Source organism: Pseudochaenichthys georgianus, chromosome 22 (assembly GCF_902827115.2).
Source record: "Pseudochaenichthys georgianus chromosome 22, fPseGeo1.2, whole genome shotgun sequence".
NCBI lineage: Eukaryota > Metazoa > Chordata > Actinopteri > Perciformes > Channichthyidae > Pseudochaenichthys > Pseudochaenichthys georgianus.
The window spans coordinates 20003948-20030664 of record NC_047524.1 but is presented as its reverse complement, the minus strand read 5'-3'; the positions used below and the strand labels follow the sequence as shown (position 1 = coordinate 20030664).

The 26717-nt window shown below is 41.7% G+C and overlaps 1 protein-coding gene across 1 annotated transcript; it reads left to right on the top strand.

Annotated features, from left to right (window-relative positions):
- The first annotated feature begins 814 nt into the window (after window positions 1-814).
- Window positions 815-23036, top strand: LOC117468177 (filamin-A-interacting protein 1-like). Its single transcript, XM_034112189.1, is given in 7 exon segments — window positions 815-996; window positions 12371-12590; window positions 12592-12666; window positions 12991-13164; window positions 13340-13518; window positions 18494-21251; window positions 22384-23036. Coding segments are annotated over 6 exon segments (3606 nt in total). The 5' UTR covers window positions 815-996; window positions 12371-12377; the 3' UTR covers window positions 22591-23036.
- Window positions 23037-26717: the final 3681 nt, after the last annotated feature.

The window sequence follows — 26717 nt, the reverse complement described above, 5'->3', positions numbered from 1 at the left end:
TGCAGGTCTTACCCAACAGTACCTTGGCAGCAAAGGGAACTAGTCCCATTGATGCAGAGCACAATTACTGTACCTCAGATTTAGCTCACTGGCCTTGTTTTCTGTAAGCAGGGCCAAAGAGACAGTCTAGCTGCCAAAGCCCTGGAGAGTTTGGCCACACTCAGCCCTCATAAGTCAGCAATTGGTGGTTCCTTGGACCACTGTTGGGGTAAGGGTGGTTGTTGTCACCGGACTTTCCCAGCGTGAGAAAATGGTATCGTTCAGCTGTCACAGAGGGTCAGCAGGGAGAGTTAACTCTGTAGCTGGACAGCCAAAACATCTAGCATTCAGCTAGCCTCAGCTGCTAACAGCGCCCGTTGGTAACAGTGCACAAGTTAAATATAGAACTACTTTTAGGCTTGGTGACTCAAGTCGAAAAGAGTAGAGAGAGACAATGGAGGATGAGTGACACGATCTGGCGCTGTGACAAAGGACATCACTGCACCTCTGCCTTTCTCTTCACTGGGCAACCACCCCTTTCAACAACCCAGAGGGAGCAGAATAGTGCCTGCCCCCCACCCCCTTTCTGGCTTTTATTCTCACACACTCTTCAACTGACTTTTCCAAAGGATAGCAGGGAGGGAAACTGAGAGGTGTGTTTTAGACTGCTATGCAGAGCAGTTCTGGATAGTGGGAGGGAAAGAGGGAGGGGGGGTAAGAGAGAGGCAAGTTAAAGTTATTGCTCTCTACCATTCCCTCTCTGACCTGAGGAGCTGAATGCAGAGAGAGAGAGAGAGAGAGAGAGAGAGAGAGAGAGAGAGAGAGAGAGAGAGAGAGAGAGAGACGAGCTTGTGATGGGTTTTGGCACAACTCAGTAGCCAGCACAAGCGGACACCACGAGTGGACCACACGAGCCAGAGGATATTACTGGATACTTTACTGCTTCATTGCCTTTTCTCAAGGATTACCCTTGGTGTGATTATCAACTGCTTAAACCTGGGGCCAACACAACAGCAGGTAAGTCTCCTGAGTCTCCTAATGAAGCTGTACTTGTTCTCCCTGCTCTTGTGTGGACAAAACACTATGACAGACATATGTTTCTGGCAAAGTAGATCTTATCAGTTCCGCTTTCTGACTGAAATACAGGAAATGTCTCAGATACAGGTGCTTCTGCTTGGCTGACATCATTGTATGGAGCCAATAAAGAGCATTGATTGATAGAAATCCATTTGGCTTCAATTGAACTGTGGTTAGAACTGTTCTCCACTGTATGAATGAAACAACTCTTCCCTGAAGCACATACTTAATTCAGCTCATTTTTTATACTTTCAAATAATATGGATCTTGACATGTTGTATTAATTACCCCACTATGAGAAGACAAGGGACTACTCTTGGTGCTGCGAATGGTAACACAGATTTGGCATTGTGACAACGCATACAGAAGAGAGAGGGTCATGAATCAAACATTTCTCAATAAATTGCATTGCATATTTCTCTATGAATAAGACCATTTAGTTTGAGGACCTTTGTGCTTTGCACGTGGGAAGAAAAGCCCATAACTTAACCAGACACACGGGTACGATATTCAAAATGTGGGAGATAGACAAGTACAGTTAGTCATCTTATTTGTAATGTCATGTTTTGGAATAACCGCCAAATAAATATACAGCTTTTACTTCTCTGAGGAAGCGCCAATTCTAAACACCTATTGCGCCGACTGTACACACCAAATATAAACACCCCCCCCCCCCCCCCCCCCCCCCAAGCATCTCAGGCCTGCGTGAGCTGCAACAGGATGACATCTTACATTCTGAATATTTATGGATCCTAATGACGCCAAAATGAATTCCATTTCATGAAGTCATCGGCCTTTCGGGCCAGACACATGGCTCCTGCTAGCCTCTTGACCATTTGTCAAGGCACACATCACCCTGCCTCAATATACTAAATATGAAATCTTGCTCTCAGCAAGGGAATCTAACACAGGTGTGGCTAACGCTGCTGACAAAAGATCCTGTCTGTCAGTGTCCAGGGGCTCTGGGAAACCTCACCCTTCCTCTCTCCTCCCTGCCTCCCACCCTCTCCAGCTGATGTGGCCTCTGTGCACTCAGAGTGATATCACCACTAACACCAGACAAAGAGAACCAGTGGCCAGATATTACTCATTAACATTTTTGAGCTCTTTCCAGGTTCATCAAAGCTCATCCTCTCCAGCTTGGCACAGGTCTGTGGAGCTGAATCAGCCAAAAAGCCCCTCGCAAAAGACAGATTTGTGAATGTTGACTGCACAGTTATCGGCCCCAGCTTGTAAATGAATCAGTCTTACTGTTAATCAATAATGGTGGTCCCTGTTTGAACTGAAACCAAACTGGCCAAGTGTGGGTGTTTGCCAAAGCAGCATTGATTGGAGATGCACTAAATGCGTCACAAGCTTACCTCACAATATAACTATTTAGCTCTATGTCACTGGAATGACATAAGATTTTGACTGACAGGTTAAGGACGTACTGAGGTTAACTGTGAGTTGGTGTTAGCTTGTGTGGGAGATTGTGAAAGTGATGGCCTTTTTATTTGTTGCAACATTTAGCATTTTTTAGAAGTGAGTGGCACACTAGAAATAGACAAAATACATAATGAATATAATATTGTTGTGTTATTGGTACCTTTTCTAAAATGGTACACGTTTAAAGGTCCCATGTCATGCTTTTCTGGTTATTACCCGTCCCCTTGTGTTATGAAGGTTTTTATGCATGTAAACGGTCTGCAGAGTCAAAAACCCTCAAAGTACACCCTGTAGCGAGTAAAACTCTAACACAGAAAATACCTGTCTATGCTGCCCCAGGACGCCTCGTTGGAGATTTCTCTTTTTCCATTTGTTTCTTCTGGGAACCAAAATGGACCAATCTGCAGAGCTCCTCACACACCAAGCAGTCACCAGAGAACTCGCAGACACCGACGTCAACTGTTGCGTCGGCGTGTTCTCCTGCGTCTTGGCCATGTGTCACACTGGAACACACCGCAAAGACTTCAGCCGAGCACGTACGAACTGAGCATGCGTGACTGGCAATAACGTGTTTCGTGCGGTACTGGAGCTATCAGCCATTGGAGTGTTGCTTGTGGAAGACATTCTCAAGCAACAGTCTCTCAAGAGGCGGAAGCGATCAGAGTGATTTCTTTGGCCGACTGCCTGTGGCCGACGCATGGCCGATTCAACATGTTGAATCGGCCATGCGTCAGCCATGAAAGGCCAAATAAGGCATGTCACGGCCGACGGTGCGGGACACACCAAATTGAGTTTGGGCGACAGGGCACGTTTCGTCGTCCGACTAACGAAAACGGCCGATTTCGGCCTGGTGTGTCAGGGCTTTAACAGGGAGTCCCATTGACTTGCATAGAGCTCCCTGGTTGGTAATAGACGAGTTGGGATCGCGGATAAATGCTCTCCGCAGACCCATTCTCACAGCATTTATAAACCTTTTTCTTACTCAACATCAAGCCAAACTTATTGTTTTTACTTCAGCTGTGAGTGTTTGTGTGTGCTCAGGATGAGTTTTGCGCTGTCCTGCTGCATCGCCGACCCGGAAACCACACCAGTAAGCCAGCTCACTGAGCAGCGAGCCTTGCAACGTCCCGACCAATCAGAGCACACTGGGCTCACAGGGAGGGGGAGGGCAGGAGCTCCAACAAGCCGTTAAGGACAGAGAGTGAATACTGGTGAATACATACTTTACAGAGATGCTGTATGAGAAACCAATGTGAGTTTGGAAAATTGCACAATATAAATCTATTCTAGTAGACCTCAACAATGGAATTATGATCAGTAGAAATGGCCATGACATGGGACCTTTAATAACTTTACCTAAATTGAAACCAAACTGTGTTTAATACAGAAACACAGTTGGCATTTGCAGCATGTTCTCAAATAATTGCTGACCAATGCTGACATTGGCTTTTTACAATAAGAACAAGTAGCTAAATAGCCAAATTATTTAGAATTACAAAAACTAAGTTGTAAACATATATTATACATAAATAAGAAAGAGTTGCAAGAACAAGATGTATTGAAGAGGATGACTTATATGCCGTTCCAGACTTCAAAAGCATTGCTCTCTTCATGCTCTGTCACCTTTACGGTTTCCTGCACATTATCGACTCAGTGACCCCATTCCTTCCTAACTGTGCATGTTTGCTTGATGGATCTGTTTGCGTGTTCATGTAGGCAAAATCATTGGAGGATATGTCTTTGTGCATGGACATAAACAAAATATAGTGGGAGGTTGGGCACCTTGCTGCCAGCAGTGGGTATCTTCCCCATGATGTCTGGTGGGCCTCAACAACAGCTGTCACTGACACATGCACAGCTCCAATCATATAAGGGCCTCTGGTCTTGAATTCCAAAAATGCAGTTTAGACACATTTGGATATTTCACAGAACAGTGGTACTTATAACTCATGTTCCCATGGTTTAAAAATAAGTCTTTAAACACCATAGCAACCTAAGATCTTCTCAAGATCATTATGATATAGCGACAAAGTATACTCAAGGTTCAAGGTTCTTTATTTGTCATACGAACATAGCTACAGAATAGTTATGTCGATTAAAATCTTAGGTCACAGGCTTCTCCAACAGCGCAACACAATAATACAGATAAACAGAAAAATATAGTGCAAGTAAATATTAAAAAGTAAATACAAAAAGAAAAATAGTATACAAAATGTGAAATAGTGAAATAAGAGTCTATATGCAAGCTATTGGAATGATATATTCAGGGAGGCTGTGGCTCAGTGGGTAGAGCCTTGGTGTTTGGATCAGGGGGTCAAGGTTCAAACAGGTTCAAACCTCACTGCAGTCAGCATGTCGTTGTGTCCCTGGGCAAGACACTTCACCACAAATTGCTCCTGTGGGGATTGTCCACAGTACTGAATGTATGTAAGTCGCTTTGGATAAAAGCGTCTAACAAATGACATGTAATGTAATGTAATATATTAGATAAATAGATACATAATTACTAAGTAGCAGATACATGTTATGGATGTTGTTTCAACAGCTCTTGACATGTAGTAATATTAGAAAGAGTTAAGTCACTCATAAAGTTCACAGAAGGAATATCTGGAGTTAAAAATGAAAGGTTAATTTAGGATAACACTTATATTTCTTTCAGTACTTACTGTAGGTTTGTAGTTAAAAATCCACAGAATGAAAATATATTCCCACCCTCTGTCCCCTAGTCCCATGTCTTTCATCTTCCATGCATGATTTCGTGGAAGTGACATCATCATGACTCTTCAACAAACTGGTGTGTGAGGAGACGGCCACCCAAAAAGCTTGTCTGGGTAAAAAAAGAGTGTATATTATTTAAAACACTGAGAAAGAATGTTCTGGCTCTGTGGTTGATTGTCCCTGAAAGCTGAAGACCAATTATCATACTGCTATTTCACACCTCTGATAGCGAGACAGCGTACTGTAACACCATGTCCTTTTTTCTCTACTTGTCTCACCTGCAATAAAGCATTTTATTGTTTTTATCATAGCTGATTCTTCTCTACAGTATGAACATTTTAAACAATAGTCCAAAGAGCAAAGTCACAATGGCAACAGAAACTGTACAAAAGTTCAGCTACAAGTCTAAGATGGGTGGTGGTGGTGGTGAAGACTTGGAATGGTGTGGTTAGCTTCATTTAAAATAATTATTCCAAGTGCGATGTGTTAACTAGCTGACCAGAACAGGCTAAATAGGGCTACATCTCGTGGCCTATAGAATCCACCACAGGATAACAAACACATTACCCTACAGACTGCTTAACGTTGATGTGTTAGCGAACTTTTTCCTCTCAGAAAACACTTGCAGACTTTATCATTGCATTGGAGTTATATGACACCAGATGACGAGTTTACTTCCAACCATAGCGCTCCTCCTATGTTGTTTTCGTCCTCAGCACCTTCTGAGAAAAAATATCTTAAATCTATCGATTAGATTTATGATTCGAAAATTATAAAAGTAAGGTAGACATGTGGATATTATCCGGCTGAACAAAACGTGATCTGTCTCTTCAATTTGTGTCAACCACAGACCTTATTTAGAGCTATTTTCCAAAATGCTATGGACAAATTGCATTGGTTTTTGTCGAAGGAACCGGAAGGAGTTTACTTCCGGGTTTTAGGACGCGTCACTGTGGCACTCTATGCCCTCAATCGATGACATGGTCAAAGGGGTAAATGTGTGTGAACCATAGACTGTATATAAAGGTGTGAACGTTAATCACTGATGAGCAGGTGGCATCTTGTATTGTAGCCTTTACTGACTGTGTATGAGAAGGCCCTTGAATGGTTACAAAGACTGGAAAAGCGCTATATAAATGCAATACATTTACAAATCCAAGATTCTAGCATGCTAGCATGGTAGCACAGCTCTACTTTGGCACAATAGCGCTTTGAGCTAATGCTAACGCCTTTTATAAAGGTGTGTCATCAGCATAACTTTGAGAAATATTTCTCGAACCTGCTCAGTAACCCTAATACTTTACTAGCCAGAATTCTATAGAAGTTGCAATGAATGTCATTGGCATGCCAACAAGCCCAATATGTATTTGTTTTATAAAGGACCTTAAAAACTGCAGAAAAACTGATTTGATCTGGGGCCACTAGCCAAGACAGAAAAGTAAATCTATGGTATTCTGATCTAGGATCACGAAGAGACCTTAGACACATAGGCGACCCCATAACATTGCATCATATCTGAGACTGCTTCATCCATATGTTGTCTTGCTGTTTCTATTCATAGAACAGCCAGAACTTGAACTCTTCCCTGATCTACACTCCTTGAAGCTGATTCCCACTCATGCCATCAGTCTAGAAGAATCTGGTGCTTGATAATTTGGTAGCTGTTGCTCTGGACATGAACTCTTGGAAATAATTCACGTGTTATTTTTTTCCCATCATGTATTACATTTATTCAGACAGATGGAGATGAGCCAAGTATTCCAGCAGCTGCAGCCATCCATATTCTTGGATAAGTATGTTCTAATCTAGATAACAGTGGGTTAGAGTTAGGGTTGTGCATCAAAGTCTCCCACCAACATCAATGTTCATAATGTATGACATGAAATTAGAGCATGTTTCAACTTGTAAAGATTTGCTTTCACATGAGTTCATAAAAGTTAGTCACATTGGATGTTTAACAAACTGACACCTGCACCACTTTTAAATATGGTATATTTTCCAAGTGACTTATTCCGTAAACTACCTTTGCTGATTATATTAAACACTTAATGTGAGTAATCAGATCTTGAATACCTGCATTCCTCTCAGTGCGTTCATCAGTGAAACCTTAACTGTTGAACTTACAGTAGACTCCAGTGAGCGGATCAGGTTAATGTGACATCAGGAAAATACTACAAGATGAAACCCACAACCTATGCTGACATTTTTGCTCCAGTATTACGTGCCAACTTCAGAGTTACTGTCCCTACGAGGTATTAATAGAAGCCATCAGTACAAGACAAGCTGTAAATTGAGTTTTGTCCATAAAGGTTTGACAGTTCAATTTCGTACCACAGGCGAAATGCTTCTGAAAAGAAGAATCTTAATGCAATGGTTTTATGTCTGAATGGCTGTTGCTATCTGAATAGAGACAGTTTTGCATTCTTCTCTGCCTAAAGCGTCTTCATTTTCCTATAACATGGCTGTTATGTAATATCTGACCCCAGACGTCACTGGCCGCCTAGGCTGGAACGCGCTGTCAATCAAAATCCAAGAACAGGCTGCAGCTTTGTACCCTTGCAGGGAACTAGGCGCGTACAAAACTTTCAATATCAGATGGATTGACTTGTAGCTTTGAATCTCATCCACAGCTACAGTTTTGATTGAAATTCCCTATATCTTGGCGAGCTGGTGTGTTTTTCTTGTCAGGGCGGAAGAGCTATTTGAGCGTCCTGCATTTTATCAGTGTCCTCTGACAGAACAAGTTGCCAAACGCTCGCATGCAAAGAACAGTTCCCACTCCTTATTTAGTCACATTTGGTTTGCTGTGTGAATGTATCAAACTCACTGAACTCCTTTTTTATTTAGCATGTTTTTGCAATATATGCAACTCAAGAAGATGAATCCTCATCCCAAATCTCTGGCTTTTTCACCAAATGTCACTTATCTCCTTCCCCAATTCTTCTTCCTATGTTTATGACAGAGATGAACGTAATTACATAATATATGTGTTACCGCTGTAGGGCTAGGGCTAATAGACACTATCATGGTATCACTTTGCATTTCTGCTAATCGTGTCAATGTCCTTGCTAGTATTTAAAAGCAATGTTACTGGAACATACACCCAATACCCATTTCATTTTTTATTGAGGACAACTGAAAGTTTTTTATTTGTTAATCTAGTTTTTATGAACCAATTAATAACTTGTGTTTACAACTTATTGATACAGTAAATGCCCATTTAAAAGCTATGAAAACTTCAAATGTCAAGTTTTGTTGACAAACCGTTAAAAACCAGAAACCAGTGAATATTGGCTATTTTCACTTAAATATACAACATTTTCTGACGTTTAATTGATTCTAAAAACTGTTGCTGATGCTGGTCTTCTATTGATTGACTAATCAGCAAATAGGTCACTTCCATAGGTGTTGGAAATTAAATTGCACTTGTAATCATGACATGCTTGGAGTAAATAGAATAGCGGACAAAAAATAAGAGTCAGACGTATTCATAAACGTGCTGACCACTGACAACATTATATAGCTATAGCTTTGGAATGGAGACATGTGTTCTATTTGGGCCTATAAATACTCATATATGTGACAGCTGGACTTGCCCAAACCATGGGATAGATTTGGGATCCCGCTTTAAATTTAGGTTCAGGCCTTGACTGGGGCCTCGATGGGTATGAGGCGACCATTTCATATTAGAAAGCATTTTGGAAATGGATTTCGGGCTATCAGTAACATTGTGCTGATGATTTAGATGCCATGAATGTCTGTGAGCATTGTGGTGGTTGGTGCTGAACTCAGAGTAAAAGCTTATTGTGGGCCAGCTCTTCTCTATTTTTCATAAAGACAACTGGGAATGTCAGACTGGAATGCAGGCCACGTGCCTGTGGAATTCCCATTTGTTTCTCTGGAGAATTCTCTACAATCAAGACGGCAGTGACCGGTCAAGGTGGATCAAACGATGAATACATTGTATTGATGACACAGGCTTGTCATCAATAGGCTTTAATGACAAACAGACTTTGACAACGAAGTATTGCCAAACAAAGTCCTGTCATCAATAAGGCCTGAAATTGTTGGGATCATTACTATCTCCTAAAGCTGTCCAAGAGATATTCCATTTTGCATTTTGTGTTGCAAAATGGATTTCCTTTTGAACAAACTACAAAATTGCAAATTAACGATGGTTAAAATAACAATGTGCATACAAAATGTGTTGCTTTGGAGGAGTGAACTAGAGACCCTCTTGGGATTAAATTAACGACACACCTACAAAGAGGGCTTTCAATGGGGGGGGGGGGGGCAAAGGACTCTTGGTTGCAACACTGAGACATTCTAAAAGTCAGTCCACAGACATACATGCCCACAGACGACTAACGTTTCGTTCGTACACACAGACCCCCTGTAGTCGAGTGGCACCACGAATCAAGGCAAGCGGGAACAGTAGCTTCCAGACAGATTTTCCTGGCATCAGCCCAGAGATTACAAATAAACCTTCATGTCCTTAACTCAGTGTCAACCATTTTGTCACCAGTACTTCTACCTGAGTTATTTACAGTATAGCATATGTTTTTATGTTTCATCACCCCGAGGGACCATGGAGCCATTGCTAATGCGCTCCACCACTGAGCTTTCCTCTGGTCATAACTCTCTTAACACTGTTTCTATGGTGGGATGAACGCTGTGAGACATGGCTCCATGATCATGATCCCATAGTTGAAATGAATAGTTATGGACAGGAAAGAAGGCACTGAAATATAATCTCCGGTTAAGAACCAGCTCTCATTGGAGCCAATGTGAACTTAGGGCGGTGGTGGCGTAGTCGATAGGGACTTGGCTTGGCAACTGGAAGGTCACCAGCAAGACCCGGCAAGACCAAGTGCCACCGAGGTGTCCCTGAGCAAGGCACCGTTCCCTACACTGCTCCTCGGGCGCCATTCAAAATGGCAGCACACTGCTCCTAACACTAGGATGGGTCAAATGCAGAGAAATAATTTCCCCACAAGGGATTAATAAAAGTCGATGTTACCTAGTGAACTCTAAGAACTGAGATGCACTCTTACTTTTGATGTGCTTGGGTGTCTTTTCCAGGAAACAGAAGAGATTGGTTTCAAGCATCATTAGAAGTCACTGCAGGCTTAACGTCTCCAACAAATGTTAAATATTTTACTTGATGTGAAACGAAACCCTTGATAGAATCACTTTCAGACCTCATTATATTGCATATATAAAGTCTAATTCCTCTTCTAAAAGTACACATTCAATTTTGTCATCTTGTATTATCCAAGCTAGACTAATTTAAATGCTCATCAGTGTTTTATCTGTGCAGTTATGTGCGTACATGTGTTGTACTAAGCTGTGCATTCACTGTCTTAGGTCTATTCTAAACCATGTATCCAATCTGTTGATTAAGATCGAATTCATGTGATTGCTGCAAACTTGCTCAGGATTTCTCAATGCATGATTCAGAGGTCAGGGTGCTATGACATCACCAGGGTTGTATGGTGGGGATTTTTGGGACCGGGGGTGTAATCTGGTAGTAATTAAAAAGCTGTTGATGTAAAGTTTGCTTTGTGTATTTGAAATCAAAATGCACAAAGGCTGTTTTTAAAGAGCTGAAACACACCCATGCACGCACACACACAAATAACCCTAAACAAATGTATAAGGCTTACATTATAGACTTTTATCCAGATGACCTACAGAGCATCTTTGAAAAACATTTTTATAACATGTATCCATACATTTGTTAATCCATATTAACTAAAAGTGCTTGACAAACCTTAAAATATTTAGTTAAAAGTAAAGTAAAACAGTTTGCTAAAGGAAGCCTACTGGACAGACTGTTCAAATAAGGGCTAAACAGATTACAATGATTTCCTAAAGGTAATAAAAAACAAAATGTAACTAGTAAGTTAAAAATATTTTTTAGACAGTTAGAAATGGTAAGCTTGAAGCCAAAGATGAAAAGCTACAACGGTTAAATAAATGGTTGAAATAGTTACCTAAAACTAAGACAGGTTTATAATCCCTTTAGCTTTTAGTCCTACATAAATGGTTAAAATAGCTAGCCAAAAGTAATACATAGTTTAAATTGCTGGCTCAAATTAGCGCAACAGATAGAAAAGGCTGTAATAGATAAATCTTTAAACACAGCAAGTGATTGTAGTACGAATGCAAGCATGACCACCGTTTTTTACAGTATATATGTAGTGCTTTTAAATAATATCCACTTATAAACACATTTCAAATGAAAACATTTGTAACACTCAGACCTCCAACAACTTCCAATACCTCACGTTTAGTTTGAAGTGTTCCGTAATCCTGATAACAAATAGACCAACCGACAAACAAAACCAAAACCTACTCGATGAAAGTAAAAAGAACTTGACAAAGCTGTGAGATACATCATACACAAAATGTTGGGAAACACTGAGGCGCACTGTAGGAGCCAACAAAACATATACTAACTTCTCAATGTTATTTCCGAGCTCACTGTATGGTTTAAGCAATCAAGCATGCTGTGGGCCACCCTCAACATGGCTTGTGTCGTTATAAATGATTAATGCGGTAAAATTAAAATGTTGTCTGTCATCAAAGGATTTCTATCAGGGTCTGGATAAAATGTTCAACTCAGACTGCCTATGTCATCAGAAAAGGCACCCAGGAGTCCCCAAACATCAACACTCAGCATGATATACACAAGCCTTGGTGAGAGGACAGGACGTGTCAGGAATGCACGCAACAACACACACACACACACACACACAACACACACACACACACACACACACACACACACACACACACACACACACACACACACACACCACACACACACAGCACACACTACACACACACACACACACACCCACACACACACACACACACACACACACACACACACACACACACACACACACACACACACACACACAACACACACAAACACACTGCAGGGTAATTTGTGGGTATTTATTTAGGATTAGGAATGTCCTCCGGTTGTATCGAGAGTACAGTATATGTGTACAGTGGATTTGTGTTTGATAGTGGGATAACAAAACATTAAAAGTACAGAATTCAAAGAAACATACCACCATAAATAGTGTCACAAAACACCCAAACAAGAATGGCACTATTTGCTCTAAACACCACATGTATTTTTCTCTTGGTACAGGTAGAACATGAGGTCCAAAAGCAGCGGTGTGGAAAGCCCAGCCAATGGGGTGCTTGGGGTTCAACAGGGACCCCATGACTTCAGTCAAGAACAGGAAGTGGGTCTGCCTGTGAAGAGCCTGAAGGCCAAAGTTCAGCAGAATGACAGTGATGATCATTTAGAGGTCGAGATGATCTCTGACAAAGACAAGCTACTGTTTGATTCCCCTGAAGCGGGAGAAAAGAAAAAAAAACATCATGGACCTGTCCAAAGAGGGTCTGATCAAACTGATGGGGATCATGGAAGGAGAGGTTCAGGTGGGTCGGCTTTTCTTTGTGAGATAGAAAACATATCTATGAGAGGCACTGTGGATGAACACAGGGTCAGTTTAAATGAAAAGAAACAAGCTTTATTGGAATGAGTTTGACTGACATTTTATGAACGATAGCTCCATCTTGTGGTAGAAAATGGCAGTGTAACATGCCAGAGAAAATTGAGGAATGTGCCATGAGTTTACCATGAGACCTTTTGGGGGAAATCTGGATCCATTAAACAAATGATGGAATTGCAAACCATTTTAACATTTAATTAAATTACACTCAAACTTGTTGAATCCTTTGTTTACTGCTTTGTAATTGCAGGCGAGAGAAGATGTTATCAGCATGCTAAAGTCCAAACAGACTGTCCCAGAGGACCTTGCATCACGTTATGGATCTGCGGCTCCTGGTTCGGCCCTCCATGCCCTGCAGAGGGACAGCTCCATCACTGGCACTGAGCCGCAAGATGACAGCGTCTACCAAAAGCCTATGGTTGAGGTAGGTTAGCTACTGCCAGTTATAGTGGTTTTATGTTGAAAATCATTTCAGTTTGACATTCCTGAACACCTTGCAGGAGGTTATTGTGATGTTGCAACACAAAATAAAATTCTCTTTTTATGCATGGTTGGTCCTTGCCCTGTGTGTGTAATTGTGTTTATTTGCTCCTCCTCAGCTGGACCGTCTGCAGGAGAAGCACAAAGAGACGTACCGGAGGATGCTGGGTCAGTTGCTTCTAGCTGAGAAGTCCCACCGTCGCACAGTCCATGAGCTGGACACAGAGAAACGCAAACATGTAGACTACATGGACAAGAGCGACGACTTCACAAATCTTCTGGAGCAGGAAAGAGAAAGGTGAGGAGGTGGAGAGTAATGACGGAGCTAGGGGCATGAAATTGCATCTCCAAATTAAACCAAACATACTCAATCACAAAGACGTCAATATTACTAATTGTTATACTATATCAATTATTGTGTATGGAGATTTCTATTGGCAAAATAGAAGAAATAAATTATTGGTGAAAGGAATCCATTGCAGGTGGAAAGAGTGGTGAGAGAGAGAGAGAGAGAGAGAGATAGAGAGAGAGAGAGAGAGAGAGAGAGAGAGAGAGAGAGAGAGAGAGAGAGAGAGAACATGAGTTATAAAGCCGACATGGCTTATAAAACCAGTGTGGAACATATAAAGTGCATAAAGGAAGAGCAGCAAGGGAATACATTGGGATCGGAGAATGTGTGAAAGATCGCCTCATCTGCCAAGTGAATAACCAGAGAGGGAAGAGGGGGGGTAGATGGTTACTAAAGCGATAACCTTGCATACCTTTGTCTGACAGGGAGAGGTACGGAGTGTGTGGAAGAGAAGGGGGAGGAGGGGAAGAGGTCAGGCTCTTTGCTGTGGGAAAGAGGGAGGTCATGGGTAGAGAGGGGAGGAGACAGGGCCTCTGGGTGGGGGGACAGGAGGAAAAACAAGTGAAGGAATAAAGGGCTTTGACAGGGGTGAATCTCCCATGACATCATCTGCGAAATGAAGTCATTGTCGAGGTTACGATCTGGCTCATTGGTCAAGAGGAGACAAGAGATGAGAAGTTTGGGGGGGGAGAGAGAAAGAGGGACGTACACACACTTCAACATCTGGGAGGGGATGGTTAAATCACGTGTGTGTGGGGGGCCCCACATAGATCAAACAAGAGTGGTTGTGTATAGATGTGCAATGAATGTGTACGAGAGAGGCGGCCCTAGTAATTAAAATAGTTACAGATGAAAGGATTTGTTTTGTCGTTTTTTCTTTTCTAATTCTCATAACACATCTCTGTCCATTCTCACACAATTACTTTGAGAGATGGGGATGCATTGGAGGAGCAACTGAATGTTGGATTCAGTATTTTAAAGATTTAGCATAGGAGACCTATAAATACACACCTGTACTAAATCTAGCTAGCATTAACAGCGATTATCAAGATCACTTATAAATGATCAAAAACGAACTGGTTGGAAGATTTGATAACAAAGCCAAAAAGGCTAATGCAAAAACACACAACATAGCAAGATATATCATATTAGCCTACTAGCCCTGCACCAGTTCTGGCATGACCCCTAAGAGGCTTGAAAAACGTCCTAATTGTTCATAGCGCTTTTGCTAGTGAAAAGACGTGCTGCAGTCCGAGCAGCATATCTAACTAAGATTCCAGCTAAGTGACAGCAACTGTCATTAGCAGCAGTTAGCCTTAATTTAGCATGTGTAGACTAAAGCTTTTGGTCCTTCAGGAAACTCTTTAAATCACCAAGAAGAGTCAATGTAGGGCAGTTGAAGGACATCAGAAGAAAATTAGAAAACGCTTACCTCGTAAAATGTTTTCTGTGCAAATAGCATTAGTTTAGTTTGCCAACAGGACTGATATCATGTGCAAAGGACAGCACAAAAGATAGCATCTGTGGTATAATGTATATCTATAGTCAGTCATCTGTAGAGCAGAGACAGTATGCTGTATTTCTTAAACTGTCAAAACTTCAAACGTCGGAGGTACTTACTACCTTTTTTTCTTGAGCTTTTACGACAGGACACAGGAAAGAGACCATGGAGTCTAAATCACAGGCCTGACAGCTGAGCTGCCATCACACTGAAGAGATGGCTATGAGCAGCAGACATAGCGTATAGCTATTATACTCCTTTGGATGGTTTTTTAAAAGGCTGGGGAAGAGGTGAAGTCATGATTCAAAACATATATGAAGAGTTTTCAAGTTCTTGGTTGTGAATCAATGTGCACACCTGCTGAAAATAGGTTATCAAGAGCCTATGTATTTCAACCAAATTGCTAAAGGAGTTTATATCATGTGTGCAAAGAAGAGTAGTCAACAGCCATATAAGCTCTACTAACATCCCAATGGCAATGCTAATGTGATGCTTAGCAGGTATGTCTTACAAAGAAAATCTGCAATCCCTCTGCCTTCAGTGTGGATTGTGATGGACCAATCAACTGACAGACATTACCATATAGAGCGAAGCTGCTGGCATAGCTGATAGAAAGCAGCACAGCACAGGTGCAGCACATGGTACAAATCAGAAGTGAACTTCCACTTAACTTTCATTTGATCCTTAGTTTGCATGCAACAACCTCGTCCTTGTGCCAGGGAGTTTCCACCAGGTTCCTTGGCTCGTGCACAAATGGGCCTCTGTCACCTCAAAGGGGATGAGCTCTGCTTTTCTATGGTCTTGATCTGACAGATCCTGCAGAGCTCAGATTCTCCTATCTGTTGCCGTAGAAGGACACAAAACTGATTTAGTATTTATATAGCTGACGGCAATACACAAAACACAGACAAGCCACTGTGAAAAAACAGAATCAAAGACGTTCAAAAACATTACTTCCTTTGCACGAACATATTAGTGCCAACAGTAACATGTGTATATCCGCCATGTCAGATATCTGTTTTGACATTCACTCAGGTGGGATAGAAGCGTGTCAGCATCTGGTCTTTAGTAATGGGATCTGCTCCCAACGTCTGGGTGAGAGTGAAGAGAGAAAAGTCAAAGGTCTTGTGCCAAACACCTGTTACTTTTAGGTCTTTAGCCTTCAGAGAAAAAACGTTGCATTATTCCACCATTTGTCAGAAGATCGTGTACACACATTTGTAGACCTATGGTTGTCTTTAAATAGTCGATGGCCACTTTGTTTCTGATTTCGCTCTTTTAACAGCACATCAGTCTTATGTACTGTACACTACCACAGGTGCTCTTGCTTAATGCTGCGTTCTCTCTGTCATCAGAGGTCGTTAGTGTACAACAGTACTTTGGCAGATTGTTGGCAGTTCATATCTGCTTCAGTCCCTAGCCTCCTTACACAGAGGGGCTGCAGTGCCTCTGAGCAAATTCCACAGGAAATATGGGATGAAATGTTGTTCCATGTTTAAAAAAAAGGTTTCTCATGGACGTTGGTTTATGCATTGCACCTGTGTATTTGTTCAAGACATGTGTTTTTATATCTCGCACGCACATTAAGAAGTTGAAAACGCTCATTCAAACAACTTTCTTTTACCCACAATGCACTATTTTTCTTTAGATACAGGCCACATTTTCCATAGTGCGTTCTCCCTTGGAAACAGAGCAACTGAGCTAAATACCACAGACATCATGACTTTAACCTTTATATGGAAGTGATTTTAGAGTGCCGATTCATCAAAAGTCAGATATCACTCTCAAGGTGAGAGTGATATCTGACTTTTTAAGCATGAATATTAAGAGCTGTACTCTGAGATATGGAAGTCTCAATTGTACAGTAATCAGAACAACTAATCCGACTTGGCAATTAGGAAATAAGATTAATTAAAATGAACTTCATCTATACAGTTCCATGTCAGGGCATAGCACTTCATAAAGCAATTGGCAAAGTTGTGTATCCTCCCAGATCTTCTTCCCCTCATGGGAGACATCCAACTCAGCCATATCTGCTTTTCTCATTACATGTAGACTATGCAAGGAACCAAGTTCAAGTCCAGTTTCCCCTCGAGTGAAACTATAGCAGACGTTCTCTTCTGTCTCCTGCACCAGGAAGGTTATAGCATCCGGCCTGCAGAGGTAATATCCTCTGCACATTTGAAAAAGGAAAATATCATTTTATTTCCAACAAACTTGCACTGAATTTTTTCTGAGAAAAGTTGTAATATTTTCTGATTATTTGTAAAAAAAACTGCCTACATTTGTTTTAGATTTGAACATGCCATGTTTAATAAATGCATTGAGATTTAGGGACATGTTTGCAAAACACACCCCCTTGGCAACGGTCCTGCCCCCTTCACAGTGTCCAGCAGCAGAGCAGCACACACACTCTCATACACACACTATGCCTTATATGGATGAGATGACATCACTCACTAGAGGTCTGCACTGCTCCACTATTCATCTTTTTTTGTCTTCATTTCATGCCTGAAATGTGACGGTGGAGGATCTGTGAAAAAGGAAGCTCCTGTTACTTCTTATGTGTTCTCATTGGAGTTTGTATAATGGCAGACATGTTAATGTGTTGACTGTAGAGCATCCAAAGTGGGTAAGTTTTAAATGGAGTTTGTTGTAAAGTTTCTGAGATGTTATGACTTGACCTAAAAAGTGTATTTTGAGCATTTGTAGGTTGTTTAAGTTGTAGATGCACAATCTTCTTACTTGTGCTGGCACCTTAATAATTTGGTTACTTTTGCAATGCAAAACTGTTCAGGATGAAGCGTGTATATGTCCCAGTGTAAAAGGAGAAGAGCCAGCTTTGCATTCGATCTGTTTTGCATGCATTTGGCATGAGCAGCATAGAAAGAAGCTGAGAGAAAAGAAGACCACTTGGTGAGAGGATATTAAACTTTCCATAGCAGCTTGCGTTTTATCCATACAGCAGGGAATAGCAGGAGTGTTTCAGAGTTGTGAGGTTAATCTTTGCCAGTTTTCCATTTTTATCTTTTTTCTTGTTTGTTAAAATGCATTTTATTATCTTTTTTTAATTGCACCATACAATGTGTGTAATGATCAGTATATCAACTTCGGTTTTTTCTCGGATACATTGAAATGCGAGTGTTAGTTAGTTGGTTAGTGCACTCAGTGTCAGCAGCAAATAATATTAGTAAAATGGTGCATCTGTGATCTTCTGCATGTTAGCACTTTCAAAATCAAACCAGTATGAATGAAATGTCTGTAAATAATTGAAATGATCACACATCATTCAAACTCTATCTGGGATAAAGTATTGCGTCCTGCAATGCAACTTATTTTGCTTACTCAATGACAAACACAGATCTAGTTTAAAATAAAAACCCCACACTAATGCCTTGTTTTGTTTTTCCCTTCACGTTTTAGACTAAAGAGGTTGCTTGAGACCGAGAAGTCCTACCATATAAGAAAGGACAAGGAGCACTCTAAACGCCTGGCCAAGGTGCGAGAGGAACTAGTCAAGCTCAAGTCCTTTGCCCTGATGTTGGTCAATGAGCGCCAGCAGCACCTGGAGCAAATGGACCAACAGAGCCAACGAGCCCAGGAACTCAGCCAGCAGCTCCAGCAGTGGGAGCAGGAATTGAGTGAAGCCAAGGAGCGTGCTAAGGAAGATGGCCACAGGGTGCTAAGCCTGGAGGCTGAGCTTAAAGAGAAATCCGCCAAGCTTACCCAACAGCATGAGGAGACAAGTGCCAAGCTGGCCACTCAGGAGATCCACAACCGTCAACTCAATGCCAAACTTTTAGGGCTTACCCATGAGGTGGAGGAGCTAGAGGAGAGAAACAAGGTCTTGGAGAAATCTGAGGAGGAGCTGCAGGAGCTAAGGGAGAAGATTGGCAAAGGGGAGTGTGGCAACTCTAACTTGATTACTGAGCTGGAGAACTTGCGGAAACGAGTGCGGGAGATGGAAGGAAAAGATGAAGAGATTACCAAGACTGAAAATCAGTGTAAAGAGCTCAGAAAGAGGCTACAAGAAGAAAATAGTAAGAGCAAAGACCTCAGGCTAGAAGTAGAGAAGCTCCAGAAAAGGATGATGGAGTTAGAGAAACTTGAGGGTGCCTTTAGCATAAGCAAGGCTGAATGTTCAGAGTTACACACTGCTCTAGAGACAGAGAAAGGACTCGCCATAGAGCTCTCAGATGAAGTTGTAGCTCTCAGGATACGCATGAAAGAGGTAGAGTCTTCTGAGCTGAAGTTAGAAAAGTCTGAGCTGAGCCTTAAGGATGACTTGAGTAAGCTGAAATCATTGACTGTTGCTTTGATGGAAAAACAAAAAAATCTGATGGAAAGATCAAAGTCAGATGAGAAGAAAAAGGAAGATCTGAGTAACATGGTCAAAGTTGAGCAGGGCAAGGTAATGGAGGTGACTGAGAAATGGATAGAGGAAAGCAAAAAGCTCTTGAAATTGAAAACAGAGATGGAAACCAAAGTAGAGACTCTTACTAAAGAAAAAGGAGACGTTAGCACTAGACTAGCCTATGAAATTGATGTAACTCAGGATCTCAGTTCCAAAGTCAGTCAAATGAAAAAGAGGTTGGATAGCTTCGAGCAAGCAGAAAAGCTATCTGTGAAGAACTCAGTAAAATGTGAACTGGGAAGAATGTTTGACACTGTCAAAATGGAAGACAACAAAGTTAAAGAGCTGATATTTGAAATTGAACGCCTCAAAAATCGTCTCAAACAACTAGAAGTAGTTGAGGGAGATCTGATCAAGACAGAGGATCAGTACGACATGTTGGAAAAAAGATTCATGACTGAACAAGACAAGGCCAACATTCTTTCCCAACAGGTGGAGGAAATGAGGGGTCAGATAGCACAAAACAAAGCAATCGAGAAAGGAGAAAGCCAAGAAGTAGACATCCGACAACGATGCAAGAGAGAGGAGGCAAACACCAGGGAACTACAGGCAGACGTTGTAGCCCTCAAGGAGAAGATCCATGAACTAATGAACAAGGAAGACCAACTTTCTCAGCTCCAAGTGGATTACTCTGTCCTGCAGCAAAGGTTCTTAGAAGAGGAGGAGAGGGCCAAGAACATGGGCACCGAAGTTTTCCATCTGACCAAAGAATTGGAGATAGCAAAGCGCCATAGTCGAGCACTAAGGCCCAGTTTAAATGGAAGGAGAATGGTGGACGTTGCTGTGACATCCACTGGAGTACAGACGGAGGCTTTGTCTTCTGGACCAACAGAGGAGGATACCGCAGCTGTGTTCATCAGAAAGTCTGTTCAAGAAGAGAATCACATTATGAACAACTTTAGACAGAAGTGCCTTAAGAAGCCAACAGAAAAGAGCGGTCTTGAGCGTAGCCCTTCAACTGGCAATGACATGAGTGTAAAGAAATCTTGGATTCCCTGGATGAGGAAAAAAGACCACACTCCTCAGGAGACCAACTTGGGAAAGCATATTCACATTAACGGAGAACATTTGACTTCTGAATTGAAGCAAGGACAGCCTTTACACATCCGCGTAACACCAGACCACCAAAACAACATGGCCACTCTTGAGATCAGCAGCCCCACTGAAGATGCTTTCTCTATCTCAGCTCCACTCAGCCCCAACCCATCTCAACCTAAATCCAGAATTACAATCATTCCAACATACTCTGCTCCAACAAACAAGAGAAAGTCCTTAACAGGCCCAGAAAGAGCCAAGTCTCCAGTCAGCATCACAACGATATCCAGAGCCAAGTCTCCGGAAAGCAGCCGAGTCCCATCGGCCTCAGGAAGGCCCTTGTCCCCTGTCTCTATTATGACAGTGAGCACTGCCATCGTGCCTGAAGTGTCTGCCTCCCCGGAACCGCAGGAGATGACAATGGGCCGAGCGGTGTTCAAGGTTACCCCCGAGAAACAGATGGTTCCAATGCCTATAAGGAAGGGCCCCACCAATACTAGCATCATAACCACTACTGAAGACAACAAGATCCACATTCATCTAGGAAACAACATGACGTCAAAGATGGTAGTGAGGCCGGAGAGCAAGGAAATTACCCTATCAACTGGGACAGTTTTGCGCTCCCCCCGCCAAATCACCACCAGCACTACAAGAACTACCCAGAGCAAAGTGACGAGCACAATCACAATTTCCCCTGTCACATCCACCACATCTAGACCCACACAAAGCACGGTACGTTTTGCTTTGAGGTTACCTTAGTCCAAATAATGGATTGACATGTTATCCTAAACAATTGTTTTAATACGTTTGGATACCTGCTCAGCAGCAATTTACTCTGGACTACTAAAAGTTAATTGGAAGTACTGTATTTGATAACAAAGAAGTCTGAAAAAGTAGGTTTGGTAAAAAGTGGAACAGTTGAAAAATATGTTTACTTCAATTGAAGTGACATCTGAACATGTTGATATGCCTTTTTTTGGATCCTTACCCAAAGAAAGTGTAAAGCTGTTTTATGGGCTGGTCTGTACTGGGCTGCCTTGACTACAACCCCTGTAATATATCAAATTGTCATTTATCCCCCTGTTTTTGTACAAATTAAAAGACAGATGTGATTGTGTATCTAGCTTAAGAGGTTGTGGTAGGGTTGTGATACCTTTTGGACAGAGCCAGAGCTGTTCCTCTCTGTTAAGTCTTCATGCTGATCCAAGCTAATGGGCAGCTTGCTGTAAGTTTATATTCAACTTAAAAAAGTATTTAGGAGAGGTAACGATGTAACTTTAATGCCACAGACATTAGGTCTTGGTTTTATGATCGATATTACACGTGATGTTGCCCAAGGTACATCTGTTTACGAACAGCTTCCTAAATAAGAGTTAAAAAAACCTACTGTTGGTGTTTCAGTGGACCTTATAATATGCTCTTTGTGGATCAGATGGCGTGACAAAAATGGCCCTATGGGCAGGCCTCAGAGAAGCAGAACTAATGATGTGGCATCTTGCCACTCTGCTACAGTCATTGTGTAATTTATAGTCGTTACACAGTGTTTACATTCACAAACAACCGGGTTCAGTGCCCTCTGGCTGACAAAAAGCAGCCGTTTACCAGTACCAACACACTGAAACCTAGCATAGACAAGTGCTCCCCCTGGGATTGAAGTAAAAGAATGAATAAATATTTACATTTGTGTTTCACACAGTTCCTTTAGCATATCAAATATGATCGGTTACACTGTTTAGTTATTCAGAATTCATTTTTCCTATAATGGGTTTTGACTTCAAATGTCTTTCTCAAATGTTCCCTTCAAGTGCTCCCCTATCTTTATTCTCCTCCCTGAGACACTGTACTCTCTCTCTTTTGTCAACAGACTGGGCATGATGCCCAGCCATCTCGCACAGGGCTGACCCGCATCCCAATGTCCAAGAGCCTGAAGACGGGGAAGGCTGTGCTGGGATCCCTGGGGATCTCGGGTGGAGTGAAGATGGAGTCTCGAGCTGACAATCAGTCTATGAGGATAGAAGTAAAAAAGTCCACTGTGAATAGCAATATTTTACAAAATGGAGGAAAAGCCTGATTAACCACCAACATACCCAAACATATCTTACAGTATGGTGCTTTAGAGGGATTGAAACATTACCCACTGAAATAAAGCTCTGATATCCCTATACATCTCAACTAGACATTGCAGGGCACAGAGGCTATTCGGTAATTAAATAAGCCATTTCTATATTTTGTAAAGTGTTTTGTACTTATCTATCTCATATCCATATCTGCAATTGAAAAATGTTGTCTGTTTCTGCAGTGTGTATAAAAGTGTGGTTAACATACTATATCAGACAGTGCTGCTACTAACTGCTTCTTGCTTTGAGTGGTTGTCTCACGAATAAGGAGTTTGTGGATAATGTTTTATAAGGACACACATTAAATCAATATACTTGTTTTCATGTAAATTATTTCATTTTTTTCTGTAAAGGATTTGTATTGTAAACTATTTTAAATACATTTGTTTTAAAAAGTGTAGTGTGGCATTCATATTAATGTAGGCAAATAAAAACATGCAGCAAAGAAGGAGAATTAATTGTATTCAACTTAGCTCAACATGCCAGATACATGTGCAATGTTTCATATGCATTCTTATAATCACGCAATTACTACACAATATAGTCAGTGCTTTTCAAAAGGTCTTAACCCAGGTGCACACAGGACAATGTAGTCATGCAGCAAGTCATTTTTTAATGAGCCCCATTGTTTTTACTTTTTTTCATGGATGGAGTTAATCTATTGTAGGGGAGAGTGGGGTAATTTGTGCCAAGGGGCAAGTATTGCCACCCCTGTTATCTAGAAAACCATAGAAGAAGTTGGTCATGTGACCACATATTTTTGAAGAGGCATCCATTCCAATCATCCTGCAAAGAAGGGAGACACATGGCTTGAGAGGTAAGCACAGTTAAGTTCAAAAAACAATCTGTTGCCCTCCAAAGTAAAATTTCTATGATCAAGGTTTTTTGATTGCTGTGAACAATTTAGACAACTTTGAAAACAGTTCACACATGTTTTAGTGCTTTAGTAAGCTACACCATGAGTCTATACAGTTAGCATAATGCTAGCTCAAAACAGCTGGGGGATGCATTTTTTTCAAAATGCTGGGCTTGGGGTGATTTGTGCCAAACGGCCTGGGTTAAGTTGTGCCATACCCCAACTTATGATTATTTACTATATATTACTTTATTGTATTTTATTGTTATTGTACATTGTATTCTTACATTTGATCACTAAAACGATGTGAAGAAAGACAGGGTTTCAACTCCTCTTGAGGAGTTGGAAAGAGCAGTGAAAGAGGTGCAACAGGGGAAGACCATACGTCAGGTTGGAAAGGAGATGAAGATCTGCAGGATGACCATACAAAAATATATGGATAAGAAAAAAATAGGAGAAGTAACAAAGCCAGGCTATGAAAGAACAGCAGTCGCCAAACGAGTCTTCAATGAGAACATGGAGAAAGAGCTGGCTGGAAAGAGCTGGTTTCATGGCATAGGTGTCATGAAATGCCGTGAACTGGCTTTTGAGTTTGCACAAAGAAATAGCATTGACATGCCTGCCAGCTGGACCAGAGACGAAAAAGCAGGTTAGATCAAGTATAGGCTATTGGATAGTTATTTGGAGCGGATAGCTTCAACTTATCTGAATGTAAACTGCAATGTGCTGATAAACTTTTAACCTTTTCTAGGACCTGATTAGTTCAACGCCTTTAAAGCACGCTACCATTTGGCATGCCGCGTTCCTGAAGCAACCTCTCTTGGAAGAGCTACTGCCTTTAATAAGCACAACGTGGGGGAGTTCTTTGATAACCTCTCTAAAGTGATGGACAGCTAACTTAATAATCATCTGGCTTTGACATGCTGATACAGGCCAGGCTCCAGGATGAAATGACTGAGGGGGCTGTTAAAAAATCAGAGGGGGCGACTTTTTTTTCACAACTGTCACGGCCTGGCTCTTGGCCAAAAACGTGAAACGGACGCGATGTAAGGAAATATATTTATTATTACCATTAAATTAAACAGAGCTACCACAATGGGATGTGTTAATCAGTAAGATCAGTAGTGTATGTGTGCGGGTGTGTGAAAATGGTGTAGTCGTGCAAAGTGTTGAATGCCAAACTAAGGTGAAGGGAAACAAAATCATAAGTCAGGTATGCTCTCCAAAACAAATCCTCCAACAGAGAGAGCAAGCGAGTCTCTGGCTCGGGCCTTTCACTCCTCATGGCCGTACCGACAGCCAGGTGCCCTCAATCAGTGCTGAACGTTAAAGGGACATACACACACACATCAGTTATCAGTTGCACATTTCCAATTACAGAAGCCGGTTTGTGTGAAGGCTTTGTCTGCATTAGCACTACACCCTATGTTAAACTTTCTACATGCAAAGCAAAATGCAGCATCAGCCACAACTGAATATTCCAGCCACTTTCTTCCATTAAACCTATTCTTGGTAAAGGTGCGTTTTGGCCATTCATTATTCGGACAGGGTAGGACTGCAGGATAACCTGGGTTGGCCCCTCTGTCCCAAGATCGTCAGGCGCAGTGGCATTAAAAGGTGGAGCTGGAGGCGACTGTTGACCCATTCGTGCTTATTGTGGAACAAGATGCTCTGGCCGCCGCCGGGACATCTTCTCTGGCTGGTGGAGTTAACTCGCTCTGAACTAAATCCCTCTCTGGAAGCTCAGCCTCCACAATATCTTTGCTGCTGCCAGAACTACCAGCCTTCTTGTTGGACAACCACTTTCGGATATCCATCCTGACCTAAACGTGTCTTCTCTTTCTTCCTTTCCTTCTCACTGCTCTATAATCTCTTTGCTTCTTTATTCCGGATTTACCCCTCTCATTCTGTTCTTTTCCTCTGATCTTTAATTACAGATAGTACATTATTAGATGGCTGCACTTTGGTTAATAGACTAACTTTGATTTCCTCAATTCATAAATTGACAGGCTCTGTAATTATACCATAACCTTTTCTCCTCTATCCCCTAACTCGTCTTCCTATACAGATTGACATACTTAATTACTATCTACTCTAGTCATGTCAGGATTAAAGAAAAATGAATCATTAATCATCATTAAATGGTTGATTTTTTATTTTCAGAATTGAATGTTCAAACCAAGACCTACAACCTGGCATTTCATAATAAAGTGACTAATATATAAACCAAATGTAATATTGGATAAAATACTACACCAAATGGACAGACACAGATTAAAAGCAAAGCCCCCTGGGCCCTTTCTCATTTCTCGAACTCCCCTCCTGGACTCCCCTCCTCGACTCCTATCCTCGATACTTAGTCCCGCCCACAGGAGATGCGAGCGGAGGAGCCGAGGAGGGGAACCGAGGAGAGAGGAGGGGAAGCAGCAGGCGGTTAGAGAAATGAGAACTCCTCTCCTCTGAGCGGTCATTTTAAAGAGACGTCCATTAATGATGACAGAAGGCACAGCAGCCCTCTGTCTGATGGACAGATGTGTTCATGATGACTTATATATGTACTTTGATTCATTCACAGTGCGGTATAATGAGACAATAACAGGCTACAGATGCGGACACGCACACACACACACATGTATATATTTATATAAATATTAGGGCCGGGACTTTAACGCGTTAATTAAGATTAATTAATTACACAAAAATTAACGCGTTAAAAAATTAACGCATTTTAATCGCACTTATTTTTGCACAGCGGAACGTTTCTCACTGGATGAGTTTCAGGCGCACCGATTATACTGGAGCACCAACTAACGTTCATGACTTCAGCATGGGACTTCAAACAACAACAAACCACGGTGAACAATAGTCAAACATGAACGAACAAGCTGATGAGACCGCTTTGGTCGGCCCCGTGGATGGGACATTTTGTTTTAAAAATTGGACGGATGGAAGCGTCGACAAGAGCACGGTTGTGTGCAAATTATGCAAAAAGGAATTTGCATATCACCGCAGCACATCAAGCCTAAAGTATCACCTAAATGCAAAGCATGTAGCAGCTAGCGTGTAGCAGCTAGCGTGGACGTTAGCCCGACTCCGAGTACAAGGAACCACACCCTGACCCAACCCACACTCAACCAGATGACTGGTTTCAGGGCCAGGATAAGTAAGTCCACGTCTGAGAGAATAACCACCTCTCTGGCTCACTGGATTAGGGCTCGACATTAA